The 25420-nt window shown below is 34.2% G+C and overlaps 1 protein-coding gene across 1 annotated transcript in view; it reads left to right on the top strand.

The window, feature by feature from the left end:
- Window positions 1–25420, top strand: part of MYO3A (myosin IIIA) — a 276610-nt gene that overhangs the window by 1246 nt on the left and 249944 nt on the right. Inside the window, exons 2-4 of the mRNA XM_032144934.2 lie at window positions 484–570; window positions 17120–17304; window positions 19893–20027. Of these exons, the coding sequence (XP_032000825.1) occupies window positions 17137–17304; window positions 19893–20027 (303 nt within the window). The 5' untranslated portion in view covers window positions 484–570; window positions 17120–17136. The remainder of the gene's footprint in view (window positions 1–483; window positions 571–17119; window positions 17305–19892; window positions 20028–25420) is intronic.

Here is a 25420-nt window from a genome sequence, read left to right as displayed (position 1 = left end):
AACAGCTCTGTTCTGTTCTCCAAGTAGTTGCTAATTCGCACCTTGCTACTATCCCCCTTCCAGAAAAAATGTTTAATTATTATTGTTAGAATGGAAATTGGCCATAAGCCTTGAAATACCTGTTGTAATGCCACTGAACCCTACCCACTAAGCGTTTTTGAAAACTCAAAGAATCTTCATTTCTGGTTGTTTCTAGTTTTCTTGGTGAATTAACTAATTGTACAGGTGCACTTAAAGCCTCTTAAGCATTTTTATAATTCACACGGATCTGGTAGCTTGAGAGTTGTCTAATGCCAGCATATGAAATGAGGGGCTTTTAGCTCCTTGTTCATTGTGTAAAAGTGCGAAAACTTAGTTACTGAGGAATAAACTATTTGTCTTGCCCTTCTACCTAGAAGTTTCTAAGTTCAACTTCTGATTATTTCCCCCAGATCCTGAATGTTTACTCCCGTAAAGCCATGATCTTTTTGTTTTGGGTTACAGGCCCAGGGCCCCAGTGCAGCCTGGACACGGTATTCAAAGTCTTGGCGTCTGAGCATTATTATGCGTTATTTTCAAGCTTTGCTAACGGTAGGTGATAAAATTGACAAGTGTTCTGGGTTTACCAGAACCCAAGTGCCAAGTTTTGACAGATAAATGGGGGTGCATGTTATTTGTACCATATTGATTTTTATTACATTATAAAAGATAATTCTTTTAAAATGGGAAAATTTACAGATGCATAAGCTTTCAAAGATAATGTGAGTTTTATTAATATATTGATGGGATGTCTAGCATGTGAAAAATTACATTCATTTGTCTTAGTCCTTTAAAATTATTATTTGGGGACGAAAATGCAAACTAAAAGATTCAATTTGGTAATCTTTAATATCAACTTAGTATATATGTGTATATATACATATATTAAAATTTGGTCATGTCACATAATTTGATAGCATCATCTTGTCCTTTTTCTACTGCATCTTTACAGCCTAATTTTTTTTTGCATATATTCTTTGAAAAATAACTTTCTCTGTCAAATCCAAAATATTTGAAGGTCCATTATTTGCTACAAGTGATTTTGATAAATAAATATTTTGAGGCTGAAATACCCTTTAGAATGTATAGTTCTTTTATATAAATCATATAAAGTTTGTAAAATGTTTATTATGTAAATAATTTCTGCAGTGTTATTTCCAGCTGCGTTTTCTTTTTCTTTTCACAAACAAGTATCCTTTCATTAGTTTTGTCTGGAAATTGATAATTTGAATGATTGTACCTAACAAACAAACTCCCTTAACCTAGTGATAGGAAACAAACTCAGTTATTCATTAGAGGGTAAAAAGAAGATTTCTGATAAGCTTTCAAACTGATTCACAGGCGATCTCTTACTACTTTGGCGACACATAGGGAATTAGGAACCTCAAGTTGGGAAGCATTACTCTTTTGAACTGAAATCATCTATATCATTGGACACTTAATTTCTACCGTGAACTTAAACATTATGACCTTAAAAACTTTCTAATCTTCAGCTTTCTTTTCTGAAAATATGGGTTACAGTAATGCTTTTCTTTTTCTTTTTTTTTTTTTTTTTGAGACGGAGTCTCGCTCTGTCACCCAGGCTGGAGTGCAGTGGCGCGATCTCGGCTCACTGCAAGCTCCGCCTCCTGGGTTCACGCCATTCTCCTGCCTCAGCCTCTCCAAGTAGCTGGGACTACAGGCGCCTGCCACCACGCCCGGCTAATTTTTTTGTATTTTTAGTAGAGACGGGGTTTCACCGTGGTCTCGATCTCTTGACCTCATGATCCGCCCGCCTCGGCCTCCCAAAGTGCTAGGATTACAAGCGTGAGCCACCGCGCCCGGCCACAGTAATGCTTTTCTAAATGGCTTCTCCTGAGAATTAAGTGACATACTGCATGTAAAACTTTAAGCACCGTAGGTACCTGGAATATGGTAAGCAATTAAAAAAAAAAACTAGCCACTGTTAATATCCATTTTTCCTGGTATCTGAGGGTGATTAGACAATGTCGATATAGTTATATTTATAGATCATTTCTTGATAAAAAATGCAGAACCTCATATAGAAGTAGTATGCTGATAGTTTCGAGCCTGAAATTGGCCTTTAGAAATGTTTCTTTGGGTCAGCTCAGTACTTTAAAATAATTGATTTACTTACCAATATTTTCAAATTAGTAAATTTTGTGTAAGTTCCTGGAGTCCTGGCTTCTCCTAAAGAAAATGGAGGACCAGGCAAGATAGCTCTTGCAACTGTTCATGGCAGAAGCCAGGATGAGTTGCCCACGTATACATTCTCCACTTTGCCACATTGCTGCCACCCTCTGCCTTTATTTCATCAAGACCTGCTTCACTCATGTATTTTACGTCCCTCACTCCTGCAGACATTTGAGTTTGTGATTTCGGACTCTGGAAATATTCCTTACTAACTTGAACAGTTAATTATGTGGCTCACACAATAGCTTAACTGTCATCCTTTGAAAAGGAGAATAATCCTGTATTGCAATTTACAAAGCAGTTCCTCATAAAACTCAGGTGATGCTTATATCAACTCTGAGAATTTGTTCAGACATGCATTATTATCCCATTTTACAGCTGCGGACATTGACTTATAGGTTTATACTAAAACTTAAAATAATGATCTGGTGACTTAAAGTTTTTTGGGGGCTCACTGATACCACCTTTTAAAGATGGAGATTTTTTTTAAGGAAATTATAGCCTTTCTTTTGGTTCTAGCATTTATTTTAAGCAAGTACTTTTATCCCCATAATTATAAAGGGAGAAAATGAATGGTGGAGAACTGAATACATGTACAAAAGTATTTAAGCAGATTTTGTATTTCCTCTCTGCAAAACATTTTTAAGCAAATTGAAGGAAACAAAACATTGGTTATGGCTCATTCAATATAGAGCATACATATAACTGGACAAGGTCTGTTTTAAACTATACTGTTGTTGAAAAGCTGGAAAGAATGTGTGTCCAGTTCATCTGGTCTGTAATTAAGCTAGACCAGATTTCTGTGACCAGTTAAGCTAGACCAATTCCTGTGTTTTAATGTTCTGTAAGAAAGGAGACACCCGAAACTTGTTTGGTGATTCAGACTAGTGTTTTACACAGCAAATTTAATTTTTTGTAGATTTCTTTGAACCAGTAGGGCTTTGTTTTATTATTTTCATGATCATCCCAGGAGAATAATCTATAGAATAAATTAAAATCAGGGATATTGGATTTACGGATGTAGTAACTGTGTATGGTCCTGCTGATACGTGACTATGTATGAGAGAATTTCAAACCAGTCTGATAGAGGCTGAGGGAAAGCATCTAGGCAAAGACAATAGCAGGTCCTGGGACAGAAAAGGGTTTAACAATGTTCTAAGTCCCATCAGAAGGCAATTGAGGCTGAAGTCACTGAGAGTGGTGAGAACACAGGAAAGTCAGAAATGGCCAGATCATTCAGAGTCTGGAGAACTTGGTAAAGAATGTGGATTTTGAGGGATTTTTAGCAGGAAAATAAGATGATCTGATTTCTATGTTGAGTTCTTTCTGGCTACTCTGAGGAGAGAGACAAAATTCTGTAGTTGACCAGCTGAAACTCCAGTGTGTTTCTTCCATCATAGGCAGCAACTTCTTTTGAATCTGATGTAATCCTTATGTGATGCAGTGTAAGCAGCTTGATAGAAGTGGGTCCATAAAGGGAAGGATCTGTGAATAATATTCTACAGAATATACATGATGAATGTTTATAAAAGTGAGACTCGTGATATTCAAATATTGCTTGGTTTTGAGTAAAGCCATCTGCTGTCTTCTTAGCATGTTCTATATCAGTGAGGCGACTTGTATTTTCATTAAAAAGTCGTGCTCTCTGCATGTATTTTGGAAAGTTAATGATTAAATTTCTTGATATTTGCATTATATTAAAAAAGAAAATGTGCCCATGTTCACTTATGAAGCAGTTATTACTAAGGTGGGTTTCTAGCCACTTCCACCAATAGATTTGGTCATTACATATGAAGTATTATGAGATAAAGAACTTGGAGAGAATGATTTTTTTGTTTAACTTATGTACTCTCCTTAGAGGTTATATGAGTAAAGAATTAAGTGTTTGGAGTTAAAATATGAAGACCTATGAATGCAATCATTTCAAGAAAAATAGCTTTTATTTTTCTTTTTTTTTCCTTCTGTAATATTTCTAGGAAATTGTCCATCCAATCTGGTTTTAGATTTATTAATATAAAATTATCTTTTTAGTCTTTGCTCTAATTTGTTAGTCTTTTCATCCTTAATGTTGCACATCTCTATCTTCTTTCTTGCTAGTTTTTTCTTGATCAATCTTGACGAGGATCTCCCTATTTAAAAAAAAATTATCTTTAAAGAACTATTATATTTGTGAATCCCCTAGTCTGTCTTTTTCTTTTCCTGTAATGTTTTTCTTTAATTTATACCCTTCTTCTCTCCTCTTTTTCTACTGTCATTGGTTTTATATAGTTTTAGCTTTTCTTCCTTTCTAATGTAAAATTTGAGGCTATATATTTTCTCTGTGCACTACTTTAGTTGCTGGTCATACATTTTGATGAGTAAAATTTTCATTATTATTCAGTTCTAAGTCTATTTTAAAATGTTCATTATGTTTACTCTTTGACTTTTAAATTGTTTAGTGCCTTTTTAAGGTATGCAATTATGTAGCTTATTTTTTAAGAATGTAGCTTGCAGTAGTTAATTTCTTACTTAATTGCATTGCAATCATATGTGCTCAGAGAGCGTATCTATTCTTTTTTGTATGTAGGATTTCATATGTATTCTGGCATATCCATTAAATTCTCTTTGTTAATTATGTTGTTCAATTTTATTTATCCTTACAAACATTTGTTAATCAAAAAATTACTGAGAAGGTATGTTAAAATCTCCCATTAAAATTGTGAATTTATTTCTTTCAGCCTTTGACATGTTTTGGGGTTCTGTTTTGAGTTTTTATATTTTCTTGATGAATTAAGTCTTTGATTACTATGTAGTGGCCATCATGCCTCTAATAAATATTTTTGCTTTAAAATATATTTTGCCTGATACTGAGCTAGCCACATCACTTTCTTTAATTGAGGATTACATGGTACCATTATTGTACTTCCATTCTTTTCTCTCTATTTAGGTTTTAGGTGGATGTCTTTCAAACAGCCCATAGCTACCAATTTCTGTCTTTTCACTGGTGAGTGTAGTCCAGTTATAATTATTGTGGTTACTGGTATATTATAATGATTTCCACTTGTTATTTTATGCTTCCTATTTCTACTGCTTTTTCTATGTTTCCTTTTTTCTCCTTTTCTGAATTTTTTAATTGAATGACTTTTGTAAAGTCAGGTTTTTTTTCCTCTAGTATTTTGGAGACTATACCTGGTAATTTGAGATTCTACTGTTACAAGTATTTGACATGTTTATTTTTCTTTTAAAGTCTAAAGTTATTTCTAACTGCTTCCTGAACTATATGAGGAGCTCAGAACATTTGAAATCCTGTCACATTTCCACTTTTGATTACTACTGTTCAATCTTGTCCAAATTAGCCCATTATTTATCCTACAATTAGTGTTAGTTTAGCTATAACATACAGTTTCTTTGCTGTTTTTGGTAATTTAGACCTTTCTTGCGGGATCATTGTCATTCTTGAAGCATATCCTTTAGAAGTGCTCTTTCTCAGGGGTCAGTGGTGTTAAACTTTTTTTTTTCTGAAAAATACCTTTATTTTGCCTTTCATCTTGAAAGATACTTTTATGGGTACTTTTGTTAATTTCAGATTAACAATTATTTTATTTCAGTGTTTTGAATATATTATGCTACTGCCTTCTTTTGAAAAACCAGCAATCATTCCAATTATTTTCCTCTGTATGTAAGAACTCTTTTCTATCTGGTTGACTTTAAGAACTTCTTATTGTCTTTGATGATGCTGTATAGTTTCATTGTGGTATATATGTGTGGATTTCTTTTTATTTATCTTATTCGAATTTTCCTGAATTGGAGTGTTCTACCTTTCAACTATTTTGGAAACCTCTCAGTCATTATTGATTGCCTTTTCTCCATTCTCTTATTTTCTTCTCAAATTCTGATTAGATTTGTATTAGGTTGAGTCAGTCAAGAAAACAGAGTTAATGCCATATAGTTCAACAGAAGGAATCTAATGTGGAGAATTAGTGACAAATGTTTGTCATATCTGAAAGCCAAATAGGGGATAGTGAAGCAATTTAAAAGTTAACAGTAGCAAAAAACTGTTGTCGCTTCTCAGGCTGCAGGAGGTAGTCTTAGCAGAACCCAGAATCTGAGGCTATCTAGAACCCTGATGGTTTCTGTCCTACAGGACCAGGGACCATAGAGAGCCACAGCAACTGATGGAGACATCACCATAGAAAGCAAAGAAAGCAGAGGAAAAATACTTTGATTTCTCCCTTCTCCCTACTTGGGACTCACTGGCCGAATTTCTCAGGGCAGGAAGCCAGCTGGACAAGGAGTGTAGGAAATACGGTTTTGAGATGTCAGTCCCCAAGATTCAGGAGATGGATGATCATGCATGGATCTGAGAGCAACCTGATCATTCCATTCTCCTCTCCATATCTTTCAACTTGTTTTTCACATTTTTCTATTATTTTGACCCCCTGTATTACATTCTGGGTAATTATATTGCTGTGATAAAACATACATTACATAAAATTTACCTTTTAAACTATTTTTAAATATGCAGTTGAGTGGTATTAAGTACAGTCACATTGTTGCCCAACCATCAATACCATCCATCTCCAGAAATTTTTTATTTTCCCAAACTGAAACTCTGCATTCAACAATAATTCCTGTTCTGTCTTACCCCAGCTGCTAGCAACCACAATTCTACTTTTTGTCTTTGAATTTGACTATTCTAGACACCTCATATGAGTGGAATCATATAATATTTCCCTTTGCAACTGGCTTATTTTTCTCAACATAACGTCTTCTAGGCTCATCCATCTCATCCATGTTGTAATATGTGTCAAGTTTCCTTTCTTTTTAAGGCTGAGTAATATTTCTTTTCTTTTCTTTCTTTTTTCTTTTTTTTTTTAGATGGAGTCTCTCTCTGTTGCACAGGCTGTAATGCAGTGGCACGATTTCAGGTCACTGCAATCTCTGCCTCCTGGGTTCAAGTGATGCCTCTGCCTCAGCCTCCCGAGTACCTGGGACTACAGGCATGTGCCATCACACCTGGCTGATTTTTATATTTTTATTAGAGATGGGTTTTTGCCATGTTGGCCAGGCCGGTCTTGAACTCCCGACCTCAAGTGATCTGCCTGCCTCAGCCTCCAAAATTGCTGGGATTACAGGCATGAGCCACCGCGCCCAGCCAATTAATAATTTGTAGGTGTATACAGCATTTTGTTATCCATCTGTCAGTGGTCATGTAGGTTGTTTCTGTCTTTGGCTATTGTGAATAATACTGCCATTAATGTGGGTGTACAAATATCTCTTTGACCCTTTGATTGAATTCTTTGGCTTATATTCAAGAGGTGAAATTTTTATCCTATGGTAAGTCTATATTTACTTTTGTGAAGAACTGCTGTACTATTTTCCACAGCAGCTGCAATATGTTCCTGCTAGCAATGTGCAAGAGTTCCAATTTCTCTACATTAACAACACTGAAATCGCTTTCTGGGTTTCTTTTTTCTAAATAATACCTTCTAATGAGCATGAAGTGGTATCTCATTGTGACTTTTTGATTTGCGTTTTCCTAATTATTAGGATGTTGTACATCATTTCATATGCTCATTAACCATTTGTATATATTATTTGGAGAAACTTCTAGTCAAATGCTTTGCTCATTTTTTAATTGGGTTTTTTTTTTTTTGAGTTGTAGAGTTATTTATATATTCTGTATGTTAACCCTTTGTCAGATATATGATTTGCAAGTGTTTTTTCTCATTGTGAAGATTGTCTTTTCATTCTTTTGTTGATGTTTTGTATGTCCCTTGATATCCAAAAGTTTTGGTTCTTACCAAGTCCAATTTATGTATTTTTTCTCTTCTGCTTGTGCTTTTGGTGTCATATCCAAGAAATCATTGCCAAATCCATTTTCATGAAGGTTTTCCCTTATGTTTTCTTCTAAGTGTTTTATTATTTTAGCTCCTATGTTTAAGTCTTTGATGTATTTTGAGTTAATTTTTGTATATGCTCTAACAGTAATGTTCTTTTGCATGTGGATATCCAGTTTTCCCACCACCACTTGTTAACAAGACTGTTTTTTCCCTATTGTTGGAAATCATTTGACTATATTTCTGGGCTATTTCACTCTATTTGTCTATATGTACCAGTACCACAATGATTTGATTACTGTAGCATTGCAGTAAGTTTTGAAATCAAGAAGTATAAAACCTCCAACTTTGTTTTTCTTTACAAGACTACTGGAGATCCTTTGAGATTCCATATGAGTTTTAGGATGTATTTATTTCTATTTCTGCAAAAAACATCATTGGAATTTTGATAACAATTGCATTGAATTTATAGATCACTTTGGGAAATATTGACATTTAACCAATATTAAATCTTCCAGTCCATGAACACAGATATCTTACCATTTATTTGTGTGTTCTTTAATTTCTTTCAACAATGTTTGTAATTTTCAATACACAAGTCTTTCATCTCCTTGGTTAAGTTTATTCCTAAGTATTTTATTCTTTTTGATTCTATTGTAGATGAAATTGTTCCTGATTTCTCCTTCTGGTTGTTCATTGTTAGTGTACAGAAAAACAACAGATTTTTGCATGTTGATTTTGTATCCTGCAGCTTTGCTGAATCCATTAATTAGTTCTAACATTTGTGTGTGTGTGTGTGTGTGTGTGTGTGATTCTTTAGGATTTTGTACGTATAAGATCAAATAGTCTGTGAACAAAGATAATTTTAATTCTTTCTTTCCAGTCTGAATGCTTTTATTTATGTTTCCTGCCTGATTGCTCTGACTGGTATTTCCAGTACTATGTTGAATAGAAATGGTAAAAGTGGACATTTTTGTCTTGTTCCTGATCTTAGGAAAGAAGCTTTTAGTCTTGTACCATTGAATATAATGTTAGCTATAGGCTTTTTATAAATGGTTATTATGTCAAGGTAGTTTTTTCCATTCTTAGTTTGTTGAGTGTTTTTATTTTGAAAGGGTGTTGAATTTTGTCAAATGCTTTTGCTGCATCAACTTAAATGATCACGTGTTTTTTCCCCTTCTGCTAATATGGCATATTACATTGATTGATTTTCATATGTTGAATCATTTTTGTATTCCAGAAATAAATCTCCATCGGTCATGGTGTATGATCCTTTTAATATGCTGTTGAAGTTAGTTTGCCTGTATTTTGTTGAGGATTTTTGCATCAATCTTCACAGAGATATTCATCTCCAGTTTTATTCTCTTGTAGTGCCATTGTCTGGTTTTGGTGTCAGGATAATGCTGGCCTCATAGTATGAGTTAGGAAGTGTTCCCTCTTTTTAATATTTTTGGAAGAGTTTGAGAAGGATTGTCGTTAATTATTCTTTAAATGTTTGGTAGAATTTACCAATGAAGTGATCTGGTCCTGAAATTTTGTTGTTATTGTGGTAGACAAGTTTTTGATTACTAATTCAATATCTTTTATAAGTGATACCTCTATTCAGATTTTCTACTTCATCATGATTCAGTCTTGGTGAATTGTGTGTTTCTAGGAATTTGTCCATTTCATCTAGTTTATCCAATTTGTTGGCATACAAATGTTAATAGTACTCTCTTATAATCATTTTTGTTTCTCTGAAATTGGTAATAAGTTTCCCTCTTTGATTTCTTGCTTTAGTTATTTACGTCCTCTCTCCTAGTAAATCTGCTTAAAGGTTTTAAAGGTATTGAAGAATCAACTCATGGTTTTGTTGATTTTCTCTACGTTTTTGTTCTCTATTTTATTTCTCTCTGCTGCATCTTCATTATTTCCTGCTTTTTTTTTTGTCACCTTTAGGTTCAGTTTGCTTCTCTTACTCTTGTTCCTTAAAGTGTAAAGTTACATCATCGATTTCATGTTTTTCTTCCTTTTTAAATTTAAGCTTTTAGAGCAACAAATTTATCTCTTAGCAGTACTTTCGCTGGATTCTGTAAGTTTTGCTATGTTGTATTTTTATTTTCATTTGATTCAAGATATTTTCAGTTTTCTCTTGTAATTTCTTCTATAACGTATTGGTTGTTTAATAGTGTACTGCTTAATTTCTATATATTTGTGGATTTTCCAGTCTTCTAGTTTCATTACATTTTGATCATAAAAGATGTTTAGCATGTTTTCCGTCCCTTTAAATTCATTAAGGCTTGTAATGCAGTCAAACACATAGTCTATCCTGAAGAATGTTCCTGTGCACTTGAGAAAAATGTGTATTCTGTCATTGTTGGGTGCAGTGTTCTGTATATATCTGTTAGATCCAATTGGTCTATAGTGTTGATCGTGTCCTTTATTTCTGATTTTCTGTCTCATTGTTCTATCCATTATTGTGGATATTGAAATCTTCTACTATTATTGTAGAGCTGTCTGTTTTCCCCTTTAGTTCTGTCAATGTTTGTTCATATATTTTGGAGCTCTAAATTTTGGTACATATATGTGTATAATTGTTACATCTACTTGGCAAATTGACCATTTTATCATTTTCCCATTTTCTTCTTTGTCTCTTGTAAAAGTTTATGGCTTGAAGTCTTTTGTAGACAGCATATAGTTGCATCAGGTGTGTTTCTTTATAAAATTCATTCTGCCAATCTGTTTTTTGATTGGAGAGTTTAATCCATTTACAACACCGATAGAGAAGAACTTACCATTATCATTTTTTGGTTGTTTTTCGATGTTACAACGTTTTTGTTACTCATTTCCTCTAATACTATCTCCCTTGTATTTAGTGTATATTTTGTAATGACATGTTTTGATTCTTTCCTTATTTTCTTTGTAGTTACCATGGGGATTGTATATAACATCCTGAAATTATAGCAACTTATTTTAAACTGATACCAACTTAACTTGATTGCTTATAAAAATTCTACTGCTTTACAGCCCTGCCCCCACACTTTATGTTATTGATGTCACAAATTACATTTTATATATTGTATCCCCATTTAACATAGATTTGTAAGTATTTTTGTGTATTTGTGTTTGAAATTCAAGATAAAAAAGTGGCATTAACTAAAATTACAATACTACTGGGTTTTATAATTTTATATGTAATTACTTTTACTGGAGAACTTTACATTTTCATAAGACTTCAAGATATTGTCTAGCATCCATTCATTTCAACCTAAAGGGCTCCATTTAGCATTTCTTGTAGGGCAGATGGAGTGGTAATGAACTCCATCCATTTTTTTTATCTGGGAACAAAAATTAATTTTTTTTCTCATTTTTGAAGGATAGTTTTCCAGATATAGAATTCTCAGTTGACAGGTTTTTATCTTTCAGCACTTTAAATATATTATCCCTCTGCCTTCTAGCTTGCAAGATTTCTGCTGAGGAATTCACTGATAATCTTGAGAGTCCTTTGTATGTGATAAATTGCTTTTCTCTTGCTGCTTTTAAGTTTCCCTTTTTTTTTTTTGTCTTTGTCTTTTCACAGCTTGATTTTAATGTCTTGGCATGGGTTTGTTTAGATTTGCCTTGCAGGCCAGGCGTGGTGGCTCACACCTGTAATCCCAGCACTGTGGGAGGCCAAGGCGGGTGGATCACCAGGTCAGGAGATCAAGACCATCCTGGCTAACATGGTGAAACCCTGTCTCTACTAAAAATACAAAAAATTAGCTGGGCGTGGTAGTGGGCAGCTGTAATCCCAGCTACACAGGAGGCTGAGGCAGGAGAATGGCGTGAACCTGGGAGGTGGAGCTTGCAGTGAGCCAAGATCACACCACTGCACTCCAGCCTGGGCGACAGACTGAGACTCCGTCTCAAAAAAAAAAAAAAAAAAAAAAAAAAAGATTTGCTTTGCAATTCAGTGAGCCTCTTGGATTTCTAGATCCATGTCTTTCCTTAAATTTGTGAGGTTTTTGGCCATTATTTCTTCAAATAAGCTCTCTTCCCCTTTCTGTTTCTCTTTTCCATCTTGAACTCTCATAATGTATATATTGGTCTTGTTGGTGGCATTCTATATGTCCCTTAGGCTCTGTTTATCTTCCTTCATTCTTTTTTCTTTTTGCCCTTCAGATGATAATTACAAGAAATTTGTCTTCAAGTTCACTGACATTTTATTCTGCCTATTCAAGTCTACTCTTGAACTCCTTTAGTAAGATTTTCAATTCAGTTATTTTATTTTTTATATCCAGAATTTCCATTTGGTTCTGTTTAATAAATTTATCTGATTTTGTACAGTCTGTCTTATTATAGATACTTTCACATGTTCCCTCTATTCTATTCTCTGAAAAAAATTACATAAGAGGGTATTATTTCTTTTCTTTTTCTTTTTTCTTTTTTTTCTTTTTGAGACAGAGTTTTGCTTTTGATACCCTGGCTGGAGTGCAATGGCATGACCTTGGCTCACTGCAACCTCTGCCTCCTGGGTTCAAGCGATTCTCCTGCCTCAGCCTGCTGAGTAGCTGGGATTACAGGGATGCACCACCATGCCTGGCTAATTTTGTATTTTTAGTAGAGACAGGGTTTCTCCATGTTGGTCAGGCTGGTCTCGAACTCCCGACCTCAGGTGATCCACCCACCTCTACCTCCCAAAGTGTTGGGATTACAGGCATGAGCCACCGCGCCTGGCAAAGATGGTATTATTTCTTTAGAAAATATTTGATAAAATGCGGTGTTGAAATCATTTGAAATTTTTCTATGTACTCTTTTATATTCATTTCTATTTAATATTCACCAAATATTTATGGACTATCTACTATGTGTCAGGCATGGTTTTAAAGTCTTTCAAGTACATCAGTAAAAAAACAGGACAAACATTTCAGGCCTCAAGGGGCTTACATTCTGGTAGTGGAGAAAACAAATAAAACATAATTATAGGAAATTATGTAGAGTGTTAGGAAGTGATAACTGTTATCAAAATAGAGCAGGGTAAGTGAGACAAGGAGTTGGGAGGCAAGATAGGATGCAGGAAGTCAGATTGGGATTTTAAGTAAGATGATCAGGGTGGGACTTATTGGGGAGGTGATGGCTGATGTAAGACTTGGAGGAAGTGAGGGTGTGACCCATGTCAATATCTGGAGAAAGAGCATTCTAGGCAGAGGGAACACAGATAACCCAATGGGAAACCAGCCCTGCTATGTTTTAGAATGAGCATGAAGCCAGTTTGGTTATTTTATTAAAGAAGAATTAGGTGCATGTTTACAAAAACAAGCAGAATAATTGTTGAGATGAATCTGAAGATCCTGAAGATACATTTTTCATTGTATTATGATCAATTTTTCTATCTTAAAAAAATCAAAAGCTCAATATATAATAAATCTATTCAAAAAGATGAGTATTCATTTTAAAAATGTAGCTTTGCTAGTACCTTTTCAGAATTATGGCAAATACACATATCAAAAAATGTTAAATATATATGTTGAAAATAATTATTTGGCTTACGTGATCATATAAGTAAGAATTTATTTATGTGTTTTAGTTTTATAGGCTAGAGAATTACTTTTCATTCTTTGCATGCTAAAGGATTAGGGAAAATATATGAACATTCATTTTTATGTCAAATGCAATTTACCATAGTTATTAAGTAATTAGTTGTTTACTAGCTGTGACATTCTATTTCATTCTTAAAGAATAAACAGCTTTGTATGGAAAAAGCATAGTTTAGCAGTCAGGATACTTGATTCTAGCCTAATTCTTGAAATTATTTAATGTATTATTTTGAAGCAGTCATTTTAAATGGCTTCATTTTACCTATGTGTTGGGAGTTTTGTTCATTTGCTTTATATGGAACATGACTAGGTGTATCCTGTTTCCAAAATGCCTCTTTTTTGTCATTTTCTGATTATTGTTTTATAATGTTTTACACTATATTGATACACTGCTTTAAATATTTGTCTGATTGAGAACTGTTAAAGAAAAAATTGTATTTTAAACAAATTCCTGCTTATTTTTAGTGTCCAGCTCAAGTCTTTTCCTGACCATTTCAGAATTTTCTCTGAATCTTTTCCTGATCAGTTCAGAATAAATTGCTTTTCACCTGGGCTATTATAGCACTTTATGCATATTCTTATTATTTATCACTTTTTATATGTTATAGTTACATGTTTATTAATCTATCCACGGATTTTCTATCTTTGTATTTCCAAAACTCATAAAAATACTTTGCACATATTTGTTGTTCAGTCATTTTTTCATTGAATTCTTATGTCTGTGTATTGAAAAACCAACAGTTAACTCGCAAGAGTTAATATATCAGAAATGAAGACTGTGTTCAATAACATTACTGCTTGAAAGTCAGTATTCCATGTAATGAATGTTTCTCTTGGTTGACAACTCCTATTTCAAACCTTTAACAAGATTTAATTTGGTTTTTTGGTCTAACATTTATGTTATAGAGATGGCATAAATGCTTATTTGCATGACTCAAGTAGATGTAAGAAGTAGTGATTTTGTCACTGATTATGAAATTGTTAAAGAGGATGATTATTACTGATTACCTCTTTGCATTTTGGATCAAAGACATGAATTTCATAAGGATTAAGTGTTCTAAGAACTGTTCAGAAGTGTATTTTTATATAGTAATACAATTTTTAGCATGCATTCATAGCCATTTACTAGATAATGTGCCCTTAAGTATAATGAATCAGAATATGCTGTTTATTGTGTTTGGATTTTCATATTCTTTTCAGTTCTCCCTAAACCTTATTTCTCTTCCTAACTTAAAAAAAGTATTTTTCGAAGAACGCTATTCATTTATTTATTCAACAGCTATATATTTAACATTTACCGTATTTTCTAGGTACAGAGTTAGGCCAAATCTATTATTAGATTTGGAAGTGAACAAAATAGATTAGGTCTCTGCTGTCAGAATTAACAATGAACAAATAAACATTTGCCCATTTAGTCAATATTTATTGATTGCCTACCATGTTCTAGGCATTGGTTTGGAAATTGTGGATACAGTCATAAAATAACAAAGTCCATACCCTCATGTAGGTTACATTCTAATGAAAGAATAACAGAATAAGTGGAGAAGGCTAACTTCATAAAGGTTGGTCAGGGAGGGCCTTTCTAAGAAATTGACATTTGAACTGAGATCTACAGGACAAGAAGGAACCAAAAGAAAAGGCTATTTGAGGACAAACAGCAGTTACCCCAGATAGCAATGAACTTACTATGTTTGATGTACATTGGTTTGTAGCTTTTGAGGTCAGAATATTAAGGATTTATTATTCCTTCCATTTTTTCAATTAATTATGAAGTACAGGCATCACTTGTAAAGTTTGGTAGGAGAAGATAAACAGCAAAGAGGGAATGATTTGTGGAGAGACAAATTTGAGGAACGATACCACTGTGAAATAGTAACTCCAGAGAACAGGGAATATACAAACAACGGAAGTACAGTAGGGTTGCTGGGCAGAGTTGAGAGTCTACTTGTCAGTGTGTTATCCTGAATTTTAAGTGAAACTAATCAACATGGTTGTATGGTTTTCTCAGTTATGGGCACAGATGTGAAGAAGATGTAGTATTTAACCAGAGTTGTTTTCACCCTCCAGGAGAATATGATGGAAAAAGGGAGGAACAAGAGTGTTTAGGGCCTTTGTAAAGACGTCACAATAATACAAGGCTTAGAGTCTATCCTGAGGAAGGAGAAATGAGTAGGGAGTGAAAAATTAAGGGGGTTGATGGGCTTAAAGAAAGTTGAAGATCAGTGGATTGGTGATGTGAATAAAGGTGAAAGTTGTGAATGTGGCCAGACAAGTGAATTTCATGGGCTAATATGGAATATTAATATATATTGAAAAGAGTGTGGTTTGTACAGATAATTGAAATAATGTGAGGGCTACCAGAAGTGCTAAGAACACTTTCCTTTCTTTTATTATTCTTACACTTTTTTGTAGTTTTATAGAAATGATATAGGGAGAATATAGAAAAGAGCATTACTTGGAAGAAAATGTAAAATGTCCTTTATAAAGTCACTTGATCTCATTGACCTATTCTTTTAATTAATTGACAAATCAATTAATTATTTCAGCAGTATGCCAGGTGTTGGACATACAGTAATGATATCAGATACATAAATGCTATGTGATTTATAATCACAATAACGGTACCAATGATGATATAGGATAGTGATATTATTGATAATATTGATAATGATATCAATAAATGACCTCATTGGCCATATTCTTTAATTAATCAGTCAATCATTTCAGCCATGTGCAGTTGCTGGGCATACAGTAATGATGTCAGATAACAGCAGCACAAAGTGCTGCTGGAGTACCAAGGTGGGTCATGCAACCCAGATGGGGTGGAGAGTAGTCACACTTGTATGAAGTGGTATCTGAGCTGAGCTCTGAAAGATTAAGTAGGTTTTGCAATTTAGCAAAGAAGCCACAGGCAGAGGAGGTCAGGAATAGTGAATATTAAGGCCCTCAAGAAAGAAATGCCTTGAGGTATAAATAGCTGAATCATAGTGTATGAGAGAAGAGGCTGGAACATTAAACAAAGGCCATATTTTAAAGAATTTGGTAGGTTATGCTAAGGAAATTTCATCCTAAAAGCCATGTAGAGGACCCATTATTGAGTTTTACATACAGAAGTGACATAAAACATGATCACTTATAAAATGCAAGATCTGCTTAAATGAGAAAGTTGAATTTTATCTTCTCTAAGGTTCATTCTAAAATTATTTGATTTGTTGTGATACCTGAGTATAAAGAAGAAAATCAAAATTATATAAATATGTCTCTTATTTTAATCTAAAAAGAATTAACAGCAATTAATAAGAGACTAGATTGGACATAGAAATAAAGCCCTGCTTACAAAGCATTATTAAATTCATATTAATGTTTGCAAATGAGAATTGAAATTCAAATTTCCTGTGACTCTGAGATATGTTTGGTTACTGTTGAATATTTTCTATCATATCAGTGAAAATATTTGCTAATTTCCCATGGGTTTGTGTGTGCCATTTTATATCCTCAATCAAATGTAGATGAAACTGTACTTCTTATCTCCAGGTATTTAAACCTTTGAGATGTTTCCATTAATTGGAAAAACAATCATCTTTGATAACTTTCCTGATCCTTCTGATACATGGGAAATCACTGAGACAATTGGCAAAGGAACTTATGGGAAAGTTTTTAAAGTATTGAATAAGAAAAATGGCCAAAAAGCAGCAGTCAAAATTCTTGATCCAATTCACGTAAGTCATATTTTTTCCTTCTAATTAGCTTTATTTTTATCTGTATGAAACACTTAAAAAGACTGTAAGTATTTTATCTTGATTTATTTATCATAATAGCAGTCTAAAACAGGTTACAATTTGAAGATAAATGTAAAAGAGGAGTCTACTTATTTGCTTTTCCAAGTTTCTGTGCTTAATATATGTAACAAGGCACAATAAGTACTTGATGAATAAATGCCTAAGCACACAAAAATGCAGCTCTCAACCGACAATATTATTGAAGTTGACTCAATGTTATTTTAGACATGAAAAATTGTAAAGACACAAACTCAGCGGTCTAGAAGTAATCCTAAAATGGCATCTTAACCATATCTTCTTTTCATCCTGTGTTTATTTAGGCTTCAGGAAGTATTTCTCTTAGGCCAAACTAAAGAAGACTTTTTAAAATTAAATTTATATCAGAGAAAGAAAATTAATTTTCAGGTTTGCTCAAATGTTTCCAAAGCAGATATGGTGTGGATTTATAATCAGGGCAAAGTTCCTTATTGTGAAGAATTAAATTTCATGTTCAGCTCTGCTAGTCTGTGCTTACAGGAGGCCACAATGGGGGCCCCATTTGCTTTTTTTTTTTTTTTTTTTTTAAAGTAGCAGTTGTGATAAGCGAAATTGCCAAACCTTTTCTCTGTTGTTAAGAGCATGAGACTACAGAGATTCTATTTTCTGGTAATGAGAGCTGGCAGTTTCAGAATATCTTCAGGTTGTTGGGAGACACCTTTCTCTCCCATAGCACATGGGAGAGCCAGAATGAGCTCAGTAATCAGATGCTCCCCAAACATCTATTGAAAGCAACTGCTTCAGTTAAGAGACTCTTGCACACATGATGGGAGCATGGCATGATGAAAATGATGTAATGTGTATAGAGAGGACATCAGAGTCCTAGGTCCTTGTTACACTCATCTACTAACTGAGATGCTGCAAAAGGTCTCTGAGTCTCCATTTGTTCGTCTTAGGGTTGCTGTTTCTTTTTTTTTTTTTTTTTTTGATAGTTTATTTCTGCTAAATGCATTATAACTACACTGTTGCATATTATTTTGAGCAGAGGAGAAAGGTAGGGGAGGTTTATTTTAAAGCAATAAATTAAATACACTGGAGGAAAAAAAAATGGGACTCAGTATGCCCAGGCTTAACTGTTGCTGAATGTCTTCACATTCTCTTGGAAACTTCTAAGCATTTAAACTGAAGGAACAGAGGTACAAGTTAAGTTCTACCAAAGTGACTATACCTCTCTTTCCTGTAGCCTTTGCATTAGGGATTCAGGTATGTGGCAGCAAGAGAAAGAAATTCAGCCCAATCCCATTTTCTGGCCCCACAGTGTATCTCTTTCCCTTCTTAATGGAGAACAAATGGCTTATAATCCATGTAACCACTATTCTTTCATAATTTACTCATATATGGTATACCTACAAACCTTATAAATCATATTTAGTACAATTTAATGAAATATGGATTTCATAACTATTATACTTAATTTATCGTTTTGCTTTCATTGTTGTCACAGTGTATATATGTTTTTCTAAGAATTATTTATTTACTCTTCATCATGTCACAAGTCAAATAAAAAAGATTTATAACCAAGAGATTATAATCTTCAATAAATTTAGATGCATCCAAACATCTTGCAAAGATTTGCTTATTTTAAATTAAAGGAGTCTTACTATTACATATTTTTAATCAGTAATTTTTTTTTCAAGAGAGGAGTTGAATGAGTAAGATGAGAAGGTAGCAGGCTTGGTGTCTATATCTGGATTTTACGCTAACCAGCTCTGACTTCAACTTCTCAGGGCTTAACTTTATGCCTTTAAAATTAGAGCTCAGATTTAAATTTCTACCTCTATGATTCCATGATTCTATAATAAAACAACATAGGCATTAAATGTCACTGTAAAAGCAGTATTCATAAAGCTTTCTCTTATTTATTACTCTGTGAATTGTTTCATATATATGTGATTTTCTAGAAATATGACTAAGTGGCTGTCTTTCATTCTGATTGATAAGATAGCAACCTGTTCTTTTGGTGAATGGACCTTTAGATCATTAAAGGTTTTGTGCAATCTTTTATAACTTAACTCTATTTGAGTTTTTTGGAAAAGTGGGAATTTATTGTTTGTATGACTGATTTTTGGATAGCTTCTAAATATCCTGTTTTCCAAGGAAACAAAATGAACCAGATTTCTAGTCCTAAAATTTATTATTTCAGGTCAATGGCTTTGCCCTTGTAACAAAGTTAATAATACAAAAAAGCAAAATCATCTGGAGTAGCTCTCCATAGATGTTTACTTATAATTGCAAATAAAAATATCATTTTATTTATCCATTTTAAAATTTGATGAAATTAATATAATTTGAGATTCACTTGATTAGCATGAAAATCACAATCTCTCCCCTTAAATAATGTAATGAGAAATTACAATACATAATACTAAACACAGTAAAAACCATTATGACCTTGACATAATGAGATTCTGTATTTGGTATTCTATAATCTGTTTCTTTGACATTACTCATGTTTTTCTCACGGTCCTATTCTTACGACTTTTTGAAACTAGGATATTGATGAAGAGATTGAAGCAGAATATAACATCTTAAAAGCACTTCCTGACCACCCTAATGTGGTCAGATTCTATGGGATATACTCTAAGAAGGATAAAGTAAATGGAGACAAGCTGTGGTTGGTGCTTGAGGTAAGTGTTTCAGCATCATTTGTATGGGTAGAAACTTAGAGTGTGGTTCTGAAATGACTTATTATACTATTTATGTAACATTGATATCATAAAAACAATTCTGGTAAGTTCCTGACCAGCCATGAATGTTGTGCCTAGTTTTGGCCTTGCCATCTTAAGAAACATCAAAAAATTGAAGGAAATCCACAAAGACTAATAAATATTAAAAGGAAATGACTCCACAATAAAAGACTAAAGAAACTGAGATTATTTTTCCCACAGAAAAATTAAAAGGGATTTCATTATAATATTTATTTATTCATCTGTATTTTGTTTTGTTAACATGTGATAAGCCTCTGTGCCAGGTGCTAGGATATAAGAAAAAATTAATGTTAGGTTGAGGCTTCATTAGACAAAAATAGTGAGCTATGATTTTCTTTTTCTGTCTTTATTGAATGCTAATGACTTGAGCTACAGAACCAGGTATTTATATTTACAGGGAAGAAAACTTACTTAAAATGGTGTTGATACTGAATAAGTTGCTAAAGGAAAGCTGTAGAGTCCGCCCTTTCCAATCCTGAGAGTAGTTTTTCTTACACGTAAGCAATCCTCTCTAAGGCAGGAGTACTAGCAGGTCCTGCACTAAGGTGACTGTCAGTTCCAGAATAATTCCATTTTTCTGATTTTCATTGAACATTATACAAGTGTGATAAACATTATTTTTAATAAAATCTTTTAGAATTTTTTAAAATTGCTTTTATCAAATTCAGGGACAGTAGATACCTTCATTTGACAACTATAATAGCATGTGTTTATTGTGTTCATCATTGTTTTATTAGCGTTTGAGTATTTTATTTCTTTTTGAATGTTCCATTGCTTTTCCTGAAGTGGCATTGTCTTAGTCTGTTTGTGCTGCTATAACAAAAATCCACACACTAGGTAATTCATAAAGAATAGAAAACTATTCCTCACAGTTTTGGAAGCTGGAAGTCCAAGATCTAGGAGCCAGCAGGTTCACTTGTCTGGTGAGGCCTGTTCACTTCCAAGATGGCACCTTGTTGCTACATGCTCTGGAGAGAAGAAACGCTGTGTTCTCACATGGCAGAAGGCAGAAGGCAAGAGAGCCCAACACTGTGTGGAGCCTCTTTTTAATAAGGATCTTAAAACCCCATTCACGAGGAAGAAGCCCTTATGGCCTAATTACCTCTTAAAGGTCCCACCTCTTAATAATATCACATTCACCATTAAGTTTCAACACATGAATTTTGGAGGGGACACAGCCAAAGTGTAATAGGCACAATAATCATATATAAATTATATTAAGACTTTATATTCATATTTTTCTATTATGGTTTTTTTTTTGAGATGGAGTCTTGCTGTGTTGCCCAGGCTAAAGTGCAGTGGCACAGTCTCAACTCACTGCAACCGCCTCCTGAGTTCAAGCGATTCTTGAGCCTCAGCCTCAGGAGTAGCTGGGATTACAGTCGCATGCCACCATGCCCAGCTAAACTTTTTTTTTTTTTTGTATTTTTAGTAGAGACGGTGTTTCACTGTGTTGGCCAGGCTGGTGTCAAACTCCTGATCTCAAGTGATCCACCTGTCTCGACCTCCCAAAGTGCTGGGATTACAGGTGTGAGACACTGCGCCTGGCCTCCATTATGGTGTTTAAATGATTCTACAAATAATAGATGATCATTGTAGAAAATATTTGAACCTATAAAAAAACTTAATATTTAACATATTTGCTTCATTTTTGTATGTTTTTTTCTTTTTTTTTTCCTTTTAAAAAATTTTAAGTTCAGGAGTACATTTGCAGGTTTGTTATATAGGTAAACTTGTGTCACAGGGGTTTGTTGCACAGATTATTTCATCACCAAGGTGTTGAGCCTAGTTCCCATTAGTTATTTTTCCTGATCCTCACCATCTTCCCACTCTCCACCGTCAGGTAGCTGTTGTTCCTCTCTGTGTGTTCATGTGTTCTCATGATTTAGCTCCACTTATAGGTGAGAACATGTGACATTTGGTTTTCTGTTCCTGCATTAGTTTGCTAAGGATAATGGCCTCTGGCTCCAATCATGTTCTTGCAAAGGACATGATCTCAGTCTTTTTTATGGCTGCATAGTATTTCACAGTGTATATGTACCACATTTTCTTTATTCAGTCTGCCATTGATGGGCATTGATATGATTCGGCTGTGTCCCCACCCAAACCTCATCTTGAATTCCCATGTGTTGCAGAAGGGACCTAGTGGGAGGTAACTGAATCATGGGGGCAGGTCTTTCCTATGATATTCTCATGGTAGTGAATAAGTCTCATGAGATCTGATGGTTTTATAAGGGGAAAATTTCCCTGCACAACCTCTCTCCTTGCCTGCTGACATCCATGTAAGATGTGACTTGCTCCCCATTGCCTTCCACCATGATTGTGAGGCCTCCCCAGCCATGTGGAACCATAAGTCCATTAAACCTTTCTTTTGTAAATTGTCCAGTCTCAGGTATGTCTTTATCAGCAGTGTGAAAATGGACTAATACAGGCATGTAGGTTGATTTCATGTTTTTGCTATTGTGAATGGTGCTGCAATGAACATACAAGTGCCTGTGTCTTTGTGGTAGAACAATTTCTATTCCTTTGGGTATATACCCAGTAATGCAATAGATAGCTGGGTTGAATGGTAGTTCTGTTTTTAGTTCTTTGAGGAATCATCACACTGTTTTCCACAATGGCTAAACTAATTTACACTCTCACCAGCAGCATATAAGCATTCTCTTTTCTCTGAAACCTCACCAATATCTGTTATTTTTTGACTTTTTAAAAATAGCTATTCTGACTGGTGTGAGACGGTATCGCATTGTGTTTTGATTTTCATTTCTGTAATGATCAGTGATGTTGAGCTTTTTTCATATGCTATTGGCTACATGTATATCTTCTTTTGAAAAGTATCTGTTCATGTTCTTTGCCCACTTTTAATAGGGTTGTTTGTTTTTTCCTTCTAAATATAAATTTCTTACAGATGCTGGATATTAGACCTTTGTCAGTTGCATCATTTGTAAACATTTTCTCCTATTCTGTAGGCTGTCTGTTTACTCTGTTGATGGTTTCTTTTGCTGTACAGAAGCTCTTTAGTTTAATAAGATTTCATTGGTCAAGTTTTGCTTTTGTTGGTATTGCTTTTGGAGTCTTCATCATGAAATCTTTGCTGGTTCCTATGTCCAGAATGGATGGTATTGCCTAGGTTGTCTTCCAAGGTTTTTATAGTTTTGGGTTTTACAGTTAAGTCTTTAACCCATCTTGAGTTGATATTTGTATATAGTGTAAGGAAGGGGTTCAGTTTCAATCTTCTGCATATGGCTAGCCAGTTATCCCAGCACCATTTATTGAATAGGGCATCCTTTCCCCATTGGTTGTTTTTGTCAGCTTTGTCAAAGATCAGATAGTTTTAAGTGTGTGGATTTATTTCTGGGCTCTCTATTCTGTTCCATTGGTCTATGTATCTGTTTTTGTACCAGTACCATGCTGTTTTGTTTACTGTAGCCCTGTAGTATAGTTTGAAGTTGGATAGTGTAATGCCTCCAGCTTTGTTTTTTTGCTTAGGATTGCCTTGGCTATTCAGGTTTCTTTTTGGTTCCACATGAATTTTAAAATAGTTTTTTTCTAGTTCTGTGAAGAATGTCACTGGTAGTTTGATAAGAATAGCGTTGAATCTATAAATTGCTTTGGGGAAGTATGGCCATTTAAATGATATTGATTCTTCCTGTCCGTGAGCATGGAATGTTTTTCCATTTGTTTGTGTCATATGATTTCTTTGAGCAGTGTTTTGCAGCTTTCATTGTGGAGATCTTTCACCTCCCTGGTTAGCTGTATCCCTAGGTATTTTATTCATTTTGTGGCAATTTTGAATAGGATTGTTTTTTATCTGGCTCTTAGTTTGACTGTTTTTGGTGTATAGGAATGCTAGTGATTTTTGTACATTGATTTTGTATCTTGAGATCTTGCTGAAGTTGTTTATCAGCCTAAGGAGTTTTGGGGCCAAGACCATGGAGTTTTCTAGATATAGAATCATGTCGTCTGCAAACAGGGATTGTTTGCCTTCCTGTCTTCCTATTTGGATGCCCGTTGTTTCTTTCTCTTGCCTGATTACTCTGGCTAGGACTTCCAATACTATTTTGAATAGGAGTGTATGTTTTTTGTATGTTTAAATTTGTTGACAATATTACTTACGAAATTATCCTATATTCTTACTTAATGTAACTTCAGATAGTTTTAATCATTGTTATGTTTTTCAAAGTAAATACATTCACTTGAGTAATAAAAAACAGGTAGTTTCAAAGGGTTGATGAGATAAAGCAATAAAAACATAGATACAGTTTAGTGGTGCCACCTTCTCCTGAGCAGGTCCACACTTTTGATGTGTTGTGATTGCTATATCTAGAAGTATGGCTGAGCTTCTACACTGCCTCATTTAGTAATCCATGTTCTTAATTTTGGCAATATTGTTCTTACACTTTTGGAGCTCTTCATCTTCCCAATCTTGTTTGGAGACCTGCCATGTGTCTGACCTCTTTGATATCTCTCTGCTGCCCACTTTGATGGAGCCACTGGTTCCTGGATCCCTTGGCCTCCTCTTTCCAAGTTTCTTTCTCTGTTTGGCACATCATGTAGTAATTTGTGCCTCTCCCAGATTACCCATTTTGCTAATGTCACCAAGTCTTGAATCCCTCCAGTTCAGTGTCAGCAGGGAACAAAATTTCGAGTTTCTTAACCTGGGTGTGTGTGTGTGTGTGTGTGTGTGTGTGTATGTGTGTGTCTGTGTGTGTACTGCTCAGGCAGGCTTCTGAATGTTGATATTTTGTATATGTGATAAGAGGGTTTCCAGTCTTTTGATTAAAGACTTCCAAATGACCCCTTGCTTTCTGCCCTGCTCCTCTCAACTGCTTCTCCACCTCTACTATTCCCTAGGACTATCTGGGTTAATCTGTTCAAGTGATCGCAAAAGAACCACACAAAGGATCTTAGTTTGTGGCTTCCTCTGCATTGCTAAATCAGTTACTGCTTGCTTATCTGCTTTCCATATTGCAAAATTTATTGAATTTTTTTGCTCAGTGCTCTCCTTTTTTCTGTCCTCTTTTTCTTTGTGGTTATAATTTTGTATTCCTTTACTAGTGTTTTAATGGAGACTCATGAGTAAGAGGAAATACATTTATATATTTCATTTGCCAACTTTATGCTCTGGAGCCTTTCAAAATGTATAATAGTATTTTCAAAAATCTTTCATCATCTGATGCTGTATATTATTTTACAAAATTAAATAGCCATGTGTGTCCTTTAAAAATAGACAATTTATCTATGACTTCAATATTACAGTTGACCCAAACTTTTAATTGTTAGGGATGACAATCTCCCATGCACTGAAAAAT

The sequence above is a fragment of the Hylobates moloch genome, unplaced genomic scaffold, assembly GCF_009828535.3.
Source record: "Hylobates moloch isolate HMO894 unplaced genomic scaffold, HMol_V3 SCAFFOLD_3, whole genome shotgun sequence".
In the NCBI taxonomy this organism is placed as follows: domain Eukaryota; kingdom Metazoa; phylum Chordata; class Mammalia; order Primates; family Hylobatidae; genus Hylobates; species Hylobates moloch.
This window is presented reverse-complemented; position numbering and strand designations above follow the sequence as displayed.